Genomic DNA, 15,567 nt, shown 5'->3' with positions numbered 1-15,567 from the left:
ATGCATAGTAGTGTATGTGTGTCAGTCCCAATCTCCCAATTCATCCCACCCCCCCCCCCCAAGCATTTTGAAAGGTAATTTTAGCATCATTCTGCATTTGTACCCTGCCAACAGACTGGAACACATTTTAGGCAAAAGTACGTTTCCTTTTTCAGAGGACCAGAGTGGTTCCCCGGAATTTTTGCAAACCTGTGTAACATGCCTGTTGTCCAGTTTAAGAAATCTAAGTTGTCCTTGGGTTAGTGATTTGTATCACATCTTAGGAGCGTCCAGCTCAGTAAATGCAGCTGCATGCCCACAGCGAGAGGAGGAGGGACAGGGACGGGGACTCCCCAAGGCTTCCGGCAAAAACGATTTCAGTATTTTTTAAAATGCCTATTTCTAGACACAAGCCAACCTTATCTGGTACTCAACTGACGATTGAGCCTCGGAGGATAATTTTATATAATAGTCAATTTTCATCTTTCCCAGAGACTCCCAGTCTTTACATGAAGCTTGTATAGCCTTGTCTCCTTTAACCTAGTTCAGATTTGCCTTAAGAATTTATCTTGATTTATGTCCAAGAAATACCCATATGTTCTAATAAACTCCTTAGCTTGAGTGAATTTGAGCTTAAATAATGGCATATTGATTTCCTTCTCCAGAGTGCATGGGTTTCTGAGAAGAGCCAAGCACCATGCTGTAGGAGAGGCCAGTGGTCAGATCATGGAAGCTGGAAGGAAGAATTCTTTTGTTCTGTTTTTTTTCATATCTTTTTTTTTTTTTTTTTGGAGTATAGTTGCTTCACAATATTGTGTTTATACTGTACAGCAAAGTGAATCAGCTATACCTACAATCCCACTACTGGGCATATACCCAGAGAAAACCATAATTCAAAAAGACACATGCACCCCAGTGTTCATTGCAGCAGCTATTTACAGTAGCCAGGATGTGGAAGCAACCTAAATGTCCATCAATAGAGGAATAGATAAAGAAGATGTGGTACATATATACAATAGAATATTACTCAGCCATAAAAAGGAACGAAATTGGGTCATTTGTAGAGACATGGATGGACCTAGAGACTGTCATATACAGAATGAAGTAAGTCAGAAAGAGAAAAACAAATATCGTATATTAATGCATATATGTGGAATCTGAAAAAATTGGCATAGACAATCTTATTTACAAAGCAGAAATAGAGACACAGATGTAGAGAACAAACATATGGATACCGAGGGGGAAAGTGGGGTGGTGGGATGAACTGGGAGATTGGAATTTACATATATACACTATTGATACTATATATAAAATAGATAACTAATGAGAACCTATTGTATAGCACAGGAACTCTACTCAGTGCTCTGTGGTGACCTAAATGAGAAGGAAATCCAAAAAAGGAACTCTTTGTGTAGAAGGATTTGTGCTAACTTTCTGCCCTTTCGGGGTATTAGCACTGAGCAGGCTATCAATGTCATTCATTCATTAACATTAATGATGTTAATTAACATCATTTTTTAATTTATTATTTTTGGCTGCGTTGGGTCGTTGGGTCTCTTGCTGCACGCGGGCTTTCTCTAGTTGCGGCGAGCGGGGGCTACTCTTCGTTGCGGTGTGCAGGCTTCTCATTGCAGTGGTTTCTCTTGTTGCGGAGCATGGGCTCTAGGTACACAGGCTTCAGTAGCTGTGGCACGCAGGTTCAGTAGTTGTGGCTCACGGGCTCTAGAGCGCAGGCTCAGTAGCTGTGGCGCACGGGCTTAGTTGCTCCGCGGCATGTGGGATCTTCCTGGACCAGGGCTCGAACCCGTGTCCCCTGCATTGGCGGGTGGATTCTTAACCACTGCGCCACCAGGGAAATCCCAACATCATTAACATTTATTGATGTTTACAGCACTCCAGACACCTTACTAAGTGCTTTGCCTACAGGAAGTCCTTTAAACCTCACCACAACCATATGATGAAGGTCGCGGCATTAGATGAAGACACTGAGGCCCAAGAGGCCCACCGAGGCGGGGAATCACACCGTTGGGAAGTGGCAGAGCTGGGATTCTGACCCAGACTCTGTCTTCAGAGTACACACACCAACCACACTGCATCTCACTGCGCCGGTTGATGTGGTGGATGAGATGGGAAACCCAGCAGGGCGTCCAGCAGAACACAGTCCTGGTCTCTGAGGAGCTGATGTTCCAAGGCCTCTGTTTGTTAAGTTTAACTGCTTGGATATTACAAACACCTGAGTTAGAAACAATCATTATCAGATTTCTTACACTACCTTGGTAGGGCTATACCCTCAGAGCCTTTCCAGACTAGCACAGACATTCAGAAGTCGAGGAAAGGAACGGTGACTGGCAGAGAAGATGTAAGAGGAAGCGAGCAGATGCCGAGGTTGGGCCAGTAAGCGCTTGTGGTTTGTGCCTTCATTTTTCCACTTTAATACACACCTTAAACATCACCAATTTGTAAATGCTGAAGAGGGTGTGGAGAAAAGGGAACCCTCTTATGTTGTTGGTAGGAATGTAAATTGGTGCAGCCACTATGGAGAACAGTATGGGGGTTCCTTAAAAAACTTAAGACAGAGTTACCATGTGATCCAGCAATCCCACTCCTGGGCATATATCCAGAAAAGACAAAACCTCTAATTCAAAAAGATACATGCACCCCCAATGTTCACAGCAGCCCTATTTACAATAGCCAAGACACGGAAGCAACCTAAGTGTCTATCAACAGATGAATGGATAAAGAAGACGGGTGTGTGTGTGTGTGTGTGTGTGTGTGTGTGTGTGTGTGTGTGTGTGTGTGTGTGTGTGTGTGTGTGTGTGTGTATATATGTGTACATATATATATATATATATAGGAATATTAGCCATAAAAAGGAATGAAATAATGCCATTTGCAGCAACATGGATGAACCTAGAGATTATCATACCAAGTGAAGTAAGTCACACAGAAAAAGGCAAATATCATATGATATCGCTTATATGTGGAATCTAAAAAAAATTATACAAATGAACTTATTTACAATAGAGAAATAGACTCACAAACATAGAAAACAAACTTACGGTTATCAAAGGGGAAAGGTGGGGAGGGAGGGATAATTTAGGAGTTTGGGATTAACAGATATACACTACTATATGTAAAACAGATAAACAATAAGGACCTACTGTATAACACAGGGGACTACATTCAAGATCTTGTAATAACCGATAATGGAAAAGAACGTGAAAAAGATATTTATATAGATATAGATATTTATAGATATAGATATCTGAATCACTTTGCTGTACACCTGAAACTAACAACATTGTAAATCAACTATACTCCAATTTTTTTAAAAAAGGCACGAATTCGTGACTTCTTTAGAGTCCCACACTTGCTCCTGCCTCAGGGCCTTTGCCCCTGCTGTTCCTCTGCCTGGAAGGCGCTTTCTCTAGATTGCTTCATGGCTAGTTCCTCCTCCTGGGTTCAACCGAAACACTAACTCCTTGTGCCTTCTTCGTGTCCTCCTCAGAGCTCACCACCATCTGTAATGATCTGTTTGATATGTCTCCCCCCACTGAAATGGGGGAATGGAGTGGGGACAGGAACCAGGGTTGTTTTGTTTATGACAGTCTCACCAACCAGAACACAGTACCAGGTATAAAATTCAGTGAATTTTTGGTGAAAGAATGTAGGGATTTTCAAAATTTTTTTTAGTTCTTTTATTTATTTTTAATTTAATTTATTTATTTTTGGCTGTGTTGGGTCTTCGTTGCTGCGCGCGGGCTTTCTCTAGTTGCGGTGAGTGGGGGCTACTCTTCGTTGTGGTGCGTGGGCTTCTCATTGCAGTGGCTTGTTGCGGGGCATGGGCTCTAGGTGCACGGGCTTCAGTAGTTGTGGCACACGGGCTCAGTAGTTGTGGCTCACGGGCTCTAGAGTGCAGGCTCAGTAGATGTGGCGCACGGGCTTAGTGGCTCCACGGCATGTGGGATCTTCCCAGACCAGGGCTTGAACCCGTGTCCCCTGCATTGGTAGGCAGATTAACCACTGCACCACCAGGGAAGCCCCGGGATTTTTTTTTTTTAAGTGGAAATTCTAGGGTGATCATGGGACAGTTCACAAACCCAGAGGAATTTGGTAATTTCCTGTGCTTTCTTGAGTTGCTGGCGATTCCACTCTCCATTTGCCTTGCTCAGCTTGAAGAGGAAGCTGCCACCCAAAGACCCCACTTGCCCTCTATACCTGCCATGGTGGAAATTAGCACTAGGTACCTGCTTCCCCTGAGAGCATTCAGGAAGATGCTCAGTCCTCAACTCCAAAGGTGCCCAAAGGGCTCTGGTTTGAAACTCCACACTCCCTGGATTCTTGCCGGCCTCACTTCCCCCTTCCTCTCCACCAAAGGAGGTGAGAAAGAGAACTTCATTTCTTCTGTTAGTCTTCCCTGTTGATCATTTGATATGCTCTTTGCCATTTCAGCCATTGTTCAGCCTTTTTTTTTTTTTCCATTTCTGTGATAGCACCAGAGCAGTGATCAAATAGTGATCATTTACTGGATTTTTAATGTGCGAGGCATTTGTTCTGCATATATTATCCCCTTTAATCCTCACAACTACTCCATAAGGACATAAGATAGCTACCATCATCACACCCCCTTTTTTTTTTTTGGCTGTGCAGCTTGTGGGATCTTAGTTCCCCAACCAGGGATCAAACCACTGGGCCGCCAGGGAATTCCCATCACACCCCATTTTTTAACATGGGGCTCAGAGAGTTCAAGGAACTTGCCTAAGGCCACACAGCTAGATTTGACGCCCTGCAGTCTGGCTCTAGAGCCTGCCTCTTAACCACTGCTGCACACCACTTATCAGTGCTTGTGAGAGCCGTCACCTCCTGTCCGCATGCCTCTCCTCCACTACACCTTTTTTTGGGGAGGTGGCGGGGGGCCGTGTGGCTTGCGGGATCCTAGTTCCCTGACCAGAGATCAAACCCCGGGCCCTTGGCAGTGAAAGCTCAGAGTCCTATCTACTGGACTCCCAGGGAATTCCCTCCACTGCATCATTGATGCTCCCTTCAGTCCCTCCCTAAGGAGGGATCTCACACAAGGGAAGGGCTATTTAATGTGCTGGAGAGCAGACAGATGGACGTATTGATAGATCATTGTGGCACTGGCTCCAGAGGGCAGAGAGCACAGCCCACTACTGACATCTGCTGGCTGTGGGGCAGAAATACAACCGTGGGCTCATGCAGTTAAGTCTACATATTTCAAAGTTATATGTCAAGCTATAAGCTTTCGAATAAAACAGACCCTAACCTCCTTCCTTGATAAATACCTTTGTAATACCTGCAAGTCCAGGTTCAAAAGTTGAATTCTCAGGCTCCCCAGAGTTCCCCATGCCAGAACAGAGCAGTGGGGGGAGAATTGGCCTTTGTCCTGCACCCTTTCTCCTCCCCCCTCAAGCCTCAACTTGCACCACAGGGCTTTGAATGTGTGTGTGGATATCCAGCTCTGTCCAAACCCGCTGCAGGGGCTTCCCTGGTGGCACAGTGGTTAAGAATCCTCCTGCCAGTGCAGGGGACACAGGTTCGAGCCCTGGTCCGGGAAGATCCTACATGCCGCGGAGCAGCTAGGCCCGTGCACCTAGAGCCCGTGCTCCGCAAGGAGGAGTAGCCCCCGCTCGCCGCAACTAGAGAAAGCCCATGTGCAGTAACGAAGACCCAACGCAACCAAAAATAAATAAATTTATTTTTTTAAAAAAACAGCTGCGAACACGCTGCCTCCCAGTCACACTTCCAGCTTAGAGGCGCTCACGCCAGCTGTGTATTTGCTCTCAGAAGTAACCCAGGCAAGAGATTTCCACAGACCCTGGAAGAGAGCTCAGGGCCTGAGGGTGGGGACTTCCCGGGTCCTGCACGACTGGAATGTGGTCTGAAAGGGGGTGGCACAGGTTCGGGTGAGCACGGAAGGGAACCCACTTGGCCTGTGGACCCCTGGCCTGTGGGCAGGGAGTGGCTGGAGGAGGGCCAGCGTGGAGTCCTCTAAGGCACAGTGGCCAAGGTCCAAAGGCTTGCCCAGCTCTAAAGTAGCACACCTGGGAAAACAGAGGAGTGGGGACAATGGGAGGGCGTCAAGAATACACTCCCACCAGTCACAACAAATGGTCATAACAGCTAACACTGTTGGGCGCTGCTTCCCCGGTGCCCTTCTGTGGGCTTCATATATATTGGCTCTTTGATCCTCACTACCACCCTGAGGCAAAATAACATTATTACCCGGATGTTAGAGATTAGGCAACCAAGTTATAAGTAACTTGCCCAGTGTCACACAGATGGCATTGGGGTCTTAACCTCAGTAGTCTGGCTCAAATCCATGTACTTAACTAGCATGATACAAAAGGATGAAAGAATTCTGGCAATAAAGGGATGCTGAAAAATATGTCAGTTGTATCTCAAGGACTTCCCTGGTGGCGCAGTGGTTAAGAATCCGCCTGCTAATGCAGGGGACACGGGTTTGAGCCCTGGTCCAGGAAGACCCGCATGCCACGGAGCAACTAAGCCCGTGCGCCACAACTACTGAGCTGGTGCTCTAGAGCCCGCGAGCCACAACTACTGAGCCCACATGCCTAGAGCCTGTGCTCCGCAACAAGAGAAGCCACCGCAATGAGAAGCCTGCGCACCGCAACGAAGAGTAGCCCCCGCTCACCGCAACTAGAGAAAGCCCGCGCGCAGCAACGAAGACGCAACACAGCCAAAAATAAATGAATGAATACATTTATTTTAAAAAATTATATCTCAATAAAATGGGGAGGAGAAGAGCCAGGAAATTGTTAACAGAAAGAAAGTAGGTCCAACCGTACTGATACCAGACAAGAATTGGAAGAGGAAAGCTTTGAAAGGGCCAAAGAGGAATATTTCACATTATCAAATGGTAGGCTTCATCAGGAAGAAAGGGCAGGAACCCTTTATCCACCTAACAGCTTCAAACTATAAATCAAAAGCTGACTGAAGTACCCTTTAACAATGACAAAGCCAGAACCACGATGGGAGACTCACACGCCTCTCAGAGAACATCAGATAAAGAACATTTAAAAAATAATAACATAAAGGGCTTAAATATTCAATATATTATCTACAGCTAATGTCCTGATTAGTGAAAGACCAAAAGCTGTTTGTACCATGTGAATTTTCTACCATGTGCACAAGAAAGAAAGGTGCCTCCGTTTAAAAAAAGGTAAGAAACAGCAATCTGACACGTCTCAATTTTAGCTGTCAACACTTTTCTGCATCTCAGCTGGGCTTTAAAAGTGAGATAGAACCAAAAGAAGACTTCTTCTTTCCAAGCACAGCCAGATGTGTCCATGGCCTTCTGAATCCAAATAAAATGTAAGAGTATCTTCCTTTTTTCAGAAAATCTTTCCATACAGTATATGCATTGTTTTATCAGGGTTTGGAAAGAAAGAAAACTACATGCATACTCAGTTCCAGCTCCTGAAAATGGCTGAATTATTTTCCTTGGTTTCCAGCACAGCAGCAGTTGTGGGAAACCTAAGAGTGTGTGTACGTGGCAGGAGGGAGGATGGGGATACCCAGGGAATCTTCATGGATCCCCCACGCCCCACAGAAGATGGAGAGAGAGGACCCACAAGCCTTTCTGTGGCCCTCACCCCTGTAGTTCTTGAGGCTGCTACGGGTGAGGGGAGAGCGCCCCGCTGGAGCCACGTCCACAGACATGATAACCTGGGCACATCTTGAGGGCTTCCTACAGAAACGGGCAGTGATGCTAGGCAGACACAAGATGCCAGCCAGCTTCCTTCCTGATTGGCTCTCGGAGATGAAAAACTGTTAAGTCATCAGGGTTGCTCTCCCCAGGACTAGAGGAAGATGTCCAGGAAAGCAGACTAGTATGATCAAGATGATTGCTTATACTGTTGCTGCGATGATGAAAATATATCTTTTCCACCAGTGTCCTAATAATGTACACCTTTCTCAATGGACTTCACCTATTTATATAGGGCATTTAATTCAACACTCAACAAATATTTATTGAACAGCTACGCTGTGCTAGGTGCTGGGAGTATAGCTGTAAATAAGAGAAAGTCCTTGTTTTAATAGCGTCCTTAGGCAGGTGTGGGAGGGACAATTGAAAAAGACAATTGGGGACTTCCCGGCAGTCCAGTGGTTAAGACTCCGGCCTCTTAACGCAAGGGCCACAGGTTCGGTCCCTGGTTGGGGAACTAAGATCCCGCATGCTTCACAGCGCGGCCAAAAAAAAAAAAAAAAAAAAAGGAGACAATTGCAGGGAGTGATAAATGCTGTGAAGAAGATGATATAATGGAGGTAGGGCTGTCAGATAAAATACAGGACACTTGATTCAATGTGAATTTCAGATAAACACTATGTTTTTTTAGTGTAACTACGTCCCATGCGATATTTATACTAAAAAATCATGCATTGCTTTTCTGAAATTCACATTGCACCAGGTGTCCTGTATTTGGTTTGCTAAATCTGGCAACCCTAAATGTCTTGTTATTGGGTGGTGAGGAGTGGGTAATTTCGTTTGGAAAAGAGTGGAAGGCCTCTTTGAGGAGGTGACATTTGAGCTGGAATCTGAAGGTGCAGAAAAGCCAGTCTTTCAAGGATCTAGAAGAGCCTTCCAGACAAAGAGGGAAGAGCATGTAGGAATGAGGTAGGAATAAGCTTGGAGCTTGGAAGAACAGAAAGGAAGGTAGGGTGGCTGAGCTGAGTGAGGGTGGAGGGAAGCAGAAAGGAAGGTGATGAGTCAAACGGGTTGGCAGGAGTCAGATCTTGTGGGGTTTGTGGACTATGATGAGAGAGGTTGAGTAACTTTACCAAAAACTTATAACTACAACCCTTCTACTCAAACAGAGCAACTTTTTACATTTTATACATAGGAGTTGCTTTTACATGTCTGTAGCCAGGGTGCAGTCAAAGATAAACACAGCCAGACATTGTTAAAGTGGTAAAAACAGATTTTGTTCTGTAATTACTGGTGGGGAAAGAGCTGAGCTCATTCTGGACTTGTGCGGAGGTGATTGGATGTTTTAAAAGGAGAATGAGGGAGTAAGGAAAGAACAGGGGCTCAAGTGAAAAGTTAGAGAGTTGGTCAGTGTAAATGTGATGAGGCCAGCAGTGTCTGCTAGCTGGGAATTACCAAAGTTAGGCTTCTAGCCTCCCACAGAGACTGGGAGACAGAGACCCTACCTTCCTGATGATTACATTTCGAAGGAAGGGCTTTCAGGTCCTTAAGAAAGACATTGCTGAAGTGTAGGAGATACGTATACCTCTCAAAAGGACAGAGGAAGGAGTTCACAATTGTAAGCCCTTTTCAGTAAATGCTTTAAGAAAGGGAGGTTGGAGCCCATCCTCAGATCTTGGTTAGAAAAAAACAGTAAATTCTCCTGGTGGCACTGAGTTTTCTCAGGCAGTCTTGAGGGGGTGGGGACACTGGGGTCACCCTAGGGACACAACCTTGTGTTGCTAGAAGCCATGTTCGAGATTGGTCAGCGCTTAGTGTAGAAGTTTGGACGGAGTCACCACGGGCTGAGAGCTCTGCTGTCCTCAGTGCCTATATCCTTTTGTTCCTATATTTGTTTCCTCGAATGATGACCAAATAGCATGACATTCAGTCCCAGAAGTAGCAAGCTAGCAATTCCAAGGGATGGGCTCTGAGGGGAGACAGCTGAGCCTGTTGAGGCAGGCAGAGGAGGTGGCCAAAACTGAGGGTTGGGATTTCCATAAGTCACCATTGGTTCCTCTTTCCCACACTCAGTGTGACATAAGATCCTATGGGCTCTACCTCTAAAATATATCCTGAAGCTGTCCACTTCTCTCCACGTGCACTGCTATTCACCCTAGTCCAGGCCTAACGTCTCTTTCCTGGATGCCTCCAGCAGCTTCCTCACTGGTCTCCCTGCTTCAAGGTCTTTCCCCCATACAGTCCAAGCAGCAACTGGTGGACCTTTTAAAATGTAAATTTGGTGGTCATCCTGTAATGGGTGCACTTAAGACATAACACTGGCTTAAGAGGCCTGCATCATCTGGCCCCTGCCGACCTAACTTCATCTCCTGCCATGCTCCACTTTATTTTTTAAGCCCCAGCCTAGCCCAGTCCTGCCTCAGAGCCTTTGCTATTAGCATCCCCTCCTCCTGGAACGGTCTGCAGGCTGATCCACAGCTGTCTCCTTGTTGAAATTCAAGTCAATTGTCACTTGTTTAGGGGTCTCCTCTGGCCATCCCATTGACATTCTACGTCACTGCTGCCACATCATTCTGTTTTTAAATCCTATGAGAAGACTCATAGCACTTATCAAATTTGAAATTATCTTGTTTATTCCGTTCCTCCCTCTAAAACATAAGCTCCATGAGGGGCAGGCAGTTCTCTTCGATTGGAGACGCTTTGGACATGACTTTGGGCAGTTCGTTCAACAGTTATATAAGACCTACTAGGTGCCTGACATCAAAATAGGCCACAATGCAGCGGCCACTCGCCAAATCTGTGCTCGTCTCAGAATCGGCATTGTGATGTCCGATGGAGCGTTCAAAGCCAAAGGGCAGGGCTTCCCTGGTGGCGCAGTGGTTGAGAGTCCGCCTGCTGATGCAGGGGACACGGGTTCGTACCCCGGTCCGGGAGGATCCCACATGCCGCGGAGCGGCTGGGCCCGTGAGCCATGGCCGCTGAGCCTGCGTGTCCGGAGCCTGTGCTCCGCAGCGGGGGAGGCCACAGCAGTGAGAAGCCTGCGTACCGCAAAAAAAAAAAAAAAAAAAAAAAAAAAAAGCCAAAGGGCATTGTCGCTTGTGACGTCAGCACACACAGAGCGGGGCCGCGATTGGCGATTCCAGCCGAGGTGGAGCCGAGCGCCCTCGGCCCCGCCCCTTGCCTCGGTCCCGCTCACGCATGCGCCCCGACCACAGCCTCGCCGCCGCGCCATTTTGCCGGGGTTTGAATGTGCGGTGGAGCGGCAGCAGGGGTGGGTATTGCCGGCTACGGTCTGCGGCTGAGATTCCCTTCTCCGTACCCGTACCCCCACAAGGTAAGGCGCGGGCGTGCACGGCCTGGCACAGTGGCCTCTTGGGACCCGGCTGCGGGAGGGATGAGGCGCTCCCGGCACTTCCGAACGCTGGGAAGCAAGAACCGCACCTCTGGGCGAGAGCGGATTATGGGCCCGTGTCCCGGGCAGCGCCCTCGGGGAGGGTCTTCGCCTGCGGGTCTCGTCTCCTCTCGGCACCCCAGGTCTGAGGCCCAGGCCCGGCGGCCCCCGAGCCTGCGAGGGGCGAGGGCTGCCCAGGCGCGGCCTAACCAGAGCGGCCCAAGCGCCCGCCCCTTCCCCTCCAGCACCGCGCTGATTGGCCGCGCCGCTCGGGAAGGCCGCCTCTCATTGGTGGCGCCCGCGCGTCCGTTCTCGGCGCTCCGGGCCACCCGCAACGCGAGCGGAGTGCGGCAGCCAGGCCTGTCCGGCGGCTGAGCGGGCTTGCGGGCAGCCGCCCCGACCGCTTCTTCCCCTGGCCTCACTTTCTCATTAAGGAGGCGGTGGAGCGGCACCTCCCAGTGCTTCAGCCTCCGCGACTGTAACACGGGCTTCGTGGTCTCACTTTGGTGAGTTGCTCGTGAAGATTAGCTTGTAGTCCGTGCACTGGGGAGTCCACGCACCTGCGCGGTAACACGGGGTCCGCCTCTTGGGGGAGACGCTATGGCGTGGTATACCGTTCGGAGCGTGGAATTCAGCGTTGGAATGAGAAGGCCTGAGCCCATTCCAGATTTAGCCTCTCCCTAGGGGTGTAGCTTAGGGCTGGTCTCTTCATCTCTCCGGCCTCCACTTCCTTATCTGCACAGTGGGGTTGAAAACATCTACTTCGTTAAGTGGCTGAGGATCCACAGAGTTACTACCGTGGTTTACAGAGTCCCGTCGGTGGTGACCATTGTCCGCCTCTCCCATCTGTCTCTTCTCCTTAGCCACTGTAGCCATACTGCTGACCTTTCTTTTTAAATGTTCCGAGCTCATGTCCTCCATAAAGCGTTTGGACGCGCCATTCCTCTGCTTGGAAATTACCAGCATCAGGTCTTTGCTGGTTCCTGTCTTTCGAGTTTCACTCGCCTTACGCCTTTTTTGGCCAACCTCTCAAAAGATCTCTTTCCTTCAACTCTCCATCACATCACCCGAGGTTTAGTTACTTCACAGCTTTTATCATAATCTAGAATCACGTGTAGTTTGTTTATTGTCTTCCTCAACTGCTAGGATGTAAAAAAGCAAGGACCTCGCCTGTCTCATTACTGCTGTACGCAGATGGCTGTTGCTTGCCACGTGTTAGATGTGCAAGTATTATTCCTTGGAATAATAATGCACAGAAAGGGGATTTTTACTCTTAGATCCTAACAGTGCTCTTTTTCTCCTCCACTTGGGCCCCCATAGTCAAATTTTGGGCCCTTTTTTGTGTGTCTCCATATTTTTGCATAATTCTTGGGACTTGATCTACCCAGCCTCTTCCCTCTTAAGACCCTTTATCTTTCATTTCTTTACATCAGTACAAGAGAGTTCTCTCTCCCCTTCTGTTTACTTTGATTTTTGTTGGTTGGAGACTGGGATAGAGGGAAACCATTTCCTATATAGTATTAGATGGGTTTGGGGGCAGTGTTCTACCTTTGGTATTAATTTGTTCCTTTATTCATTTAATAACTTGATTGAGCATCCACTTAATCTCCGTGAATACAGTGAAGAAACAAAAATGGACAAAGTCCCTTCCCTTGGGAAGCTTATATTCTAGTGGGGGAAAGAAACAAGAATACACATAAATGACCTAGATAATTTCAGATAGTGACAGATGAAGGCGACTTCTCTGAGGAGGTGGCATTTGAGCTGAGACCAGGAAAGATGAGGGAACAGAACATTCCAGGCAGAGAGAATAGAAAGTACAAAGGGCTCGGGACAGGAACAAGCCTGGAATATTTGAAGAAAATCCAACTTGCACAGAGTAGTATATGAAGGGAGAGGTATCCAGGGGCCAGATCACATAGGGCTTTGCAGACAATGTAAAAAGTTTGGATTTGCATCTCATTGGTATGTTCTTGTGATTAGAAAGCAGAGGGTGGGGCTTCCCTGGTGGCACAGTGGTTAAGAATCTGCCTGCCAATGCAGGGGACGTGGGTTCGAGCCCTGGTCCGGGAAGATCCCACATGCCCACTAAGCCCGTGAGCCAAAACTACTGAGCCTGTGCTCTAGAGCCGCGAGAGCCACAGCTACTGAGCCCACGTGCCACAGCTACTGAAGCCCGCACGCCTAGAGCCCGTGCTCCGCAACGGGAGAAGCCACTGCAGTGAGAAGCCCGCGCACCGCAACGAAGAGTAGCCTCTGCTCTCTGCAACTAGAGAAAGCCCGCGTGCAACAACAAAGACCAACGTGGCCGAAAATAAATAAATTTTTTTTTTTTTTTAAAAAAGCAGAGAGTGGATTGAGGTGTTGGGGTATGTTCTTGATGTGTGTGTGCACCAGATAGTTTTCATTTATTGGATCTCTTTCCCTTTCCCCAAATGTAGGGCTTCAGGAATGGTTCTCTAATGTGGAGGAAATATCTAAGGAAAAGGCACACATCTTGGATCAACTTATGTCACAGATGTCTGTGAGATGGCCTTGGAAAGCAAAGCTTTTATTCCAAAAATCTTCACCTGTAATTGAGGGCCAGTGAGAAGAGGCTAGACTTAGGCCCAGCCATTCTTTCAATAAGAAGAACTTGGGATTTAGATAAGTCTGTCATAATTGATTTATTGTGGTACATATTTTTTATTTTTTGTGTATTGGTAGGGATTTCCAAAAATAGCTCAGTGGAGAAGTAAAGTATCACGCCTTATTCAAAAGCAAAAGAGTGAATTTTTTCACTTCTAGTTTGAGTCTTTAAAGTCAGTAACACTTTTTACATTTATATATTGCTAACATTTCCAAGTGTCAAAGCCCCTTCACCTGTGGCAAATAAGATAATTTAATTAGACCTTGATCTTGCTGATATATTGTGAAAACCTGTGGAGTATTCTCTAAAATTACCTGATTGGTCATACTTTCCCAAATCAAGGCTAAGCTTATAAATTGGGTGTATAGGCATTGTCACTGAGGAGATAGAAAAAGGATTTGTTGACATTTAGTCCCTTAACTAACATTAAAAATATAGGACTTACCTAGTATTTTAACTTTCAGGGTTGTAGCATGCATATTTATATCCTCCCCCCCAACGCCTCACAGTTTTTCCCCCTACACACTTTTTTTTTTTTTTTAATTTAAACATAGTCCCACCCTAGCACTTCAACTTTGTTGTTTTCTGGGGTCACTCTGTCATGTGCTCTTAGAATCAGTTGTCTCCAGTTCTTCCTGTTTGTCACAGTCAATTGACCAAAATAAATGTGAAGAATGATAGTGCTTTTTTTTAAAATTTATTTATTTATTATTTATGGCTGTGTTGGGTCTTCGTTTCTGTGCAAGGGCTGTCTCCAGTTGCGGCAAGCGGGGGCCACTCTTCATCGCGGTGTGCGGGCCTCTCACTATCACGGCCTCTCTTGTTGCGGAGCACAGGCTTCAGACGCGCAGCCTCAGTAGTTGTGGCTCACGGGCCCAGTTGCTCTGCGGCATGTGGGATCTTCCCAGACCAGGGCTCGAACCCATGTCCCTGCATTGGCAGGCAGATTCTCAACCACCGCGCCACCAGGGAGTGCTTTTCGATGGGGAAAAAAAAATCAGTAAAGGGTATGTAGCCTTTGAAAATCGTACAACAAATATGTAGTAGGTACCCATCACTGTTTTAAGGGTCTAGGGAGATTGCAGTGAACAAAACACAAAGTCCCTGCTCACATGGAGCTTACAGTCTAATGGAGGGAAAAGCATAGTAAACAAGAAAGCAATTCATATGCCTGATAAAATTGACTTGGAAAAACAGAGTAAGAGAATGGAGAGTGGCTGAGGTGGGTGCTCTTTTAGATATGATGGTCCAGGACAGCGCCTCTAAAAAGAGATGACATTTGCAAAGAGACCTGAATGAAGTGGGCAGTGAGCCACAAAGCTCTCCAGGGGCAGAGATATCCAGGCAGACGGGACAGTAAGCGCAAACCTCCGAAACAAAAGTGCTAGCACTGGCAGATATGAACAGTAATACAGGACAGATTTCAAATGCACATCTTTCTTCAAGCATTTTTGAATGAACAGAAACTAATTATGGCAGTAAGTTGGTCACTGTTTATCTGACAGGTGTAACTGAGTTACTACATTATGTCGGGCCTGCTAGTAACTGATCCGCAGAGAATAGTCTGCAATCCAAACTGGATCCATGTTTTAGCTGGTTCGCTGACATATTGTCTTAGCCATTAGTTCATGCAACAAATGCTTGATGAATGTCTGCTGTGTGCCAGGCAGTGTTGAAGGTCCTGGGTATACGGAGAGGAAGACCTACAAAGTCCCTGCCCTAAGGAGCTTACAAATGAGATAACAAGTCAAAGATCTCTCAGATGAGGATAAATGCTATTAACAGTACAATAGGGATGAGGTAGATGATAGTCACGGAAGGCTCTTTTGAGGATTTGACAGTGGGCTGACAGCTGAATGATACCTGATATCAAATTAGAAG

The 15,567-nt window shown here is 46.9% G+C and overlaps 1 protein-coding gene across 2 annotated transcripts in view; it reads left to right on the top strand.

The window, feature by feature from the left end:
• Window positions 1-10,752: 10,752 nt before the first annotated feature.
• CSE1L (chromosome segregation 1 like) overlaps window positions 10,753-15,567 on the top strand; it is a 43,545-nt gene continuing 38,730 nt past the window's right edge. The window contains exon 1 of one of the 2 annotated variants that reach the window (XM_079944737.1): window positions 10,753-11,000. In XM_079944737.1, coding sequence (XP_079800863.1) covers window positions 10,865-11,000 — 136 coding nt within the window. In that variant the 5' untranslated portion in view covers window positions 10,753-10,864. The remainder of the gene's footprint in view (window positions 11,001-15,567) is intronic. The other variant, XM_079944738.1, reaches the window with a different exon arrangement.

Source organism: Stenella coeruleoalba (genome assembly GCF_951394435.1).
Source record: "Stenella coeruleoalba genome assembly, chromosome: 15".
Taxonomy (NCBI): Eukaryota; Metazoa; Chordata; class Mammalia; order Artiodactyla; family Delphinidae; genus Stenella; species Stenella coeruleoalba.
Note: the sequence above shows the minus strand (reverse complement) of the source record. Positions and strands in the feature narration are given on the sequence as shown.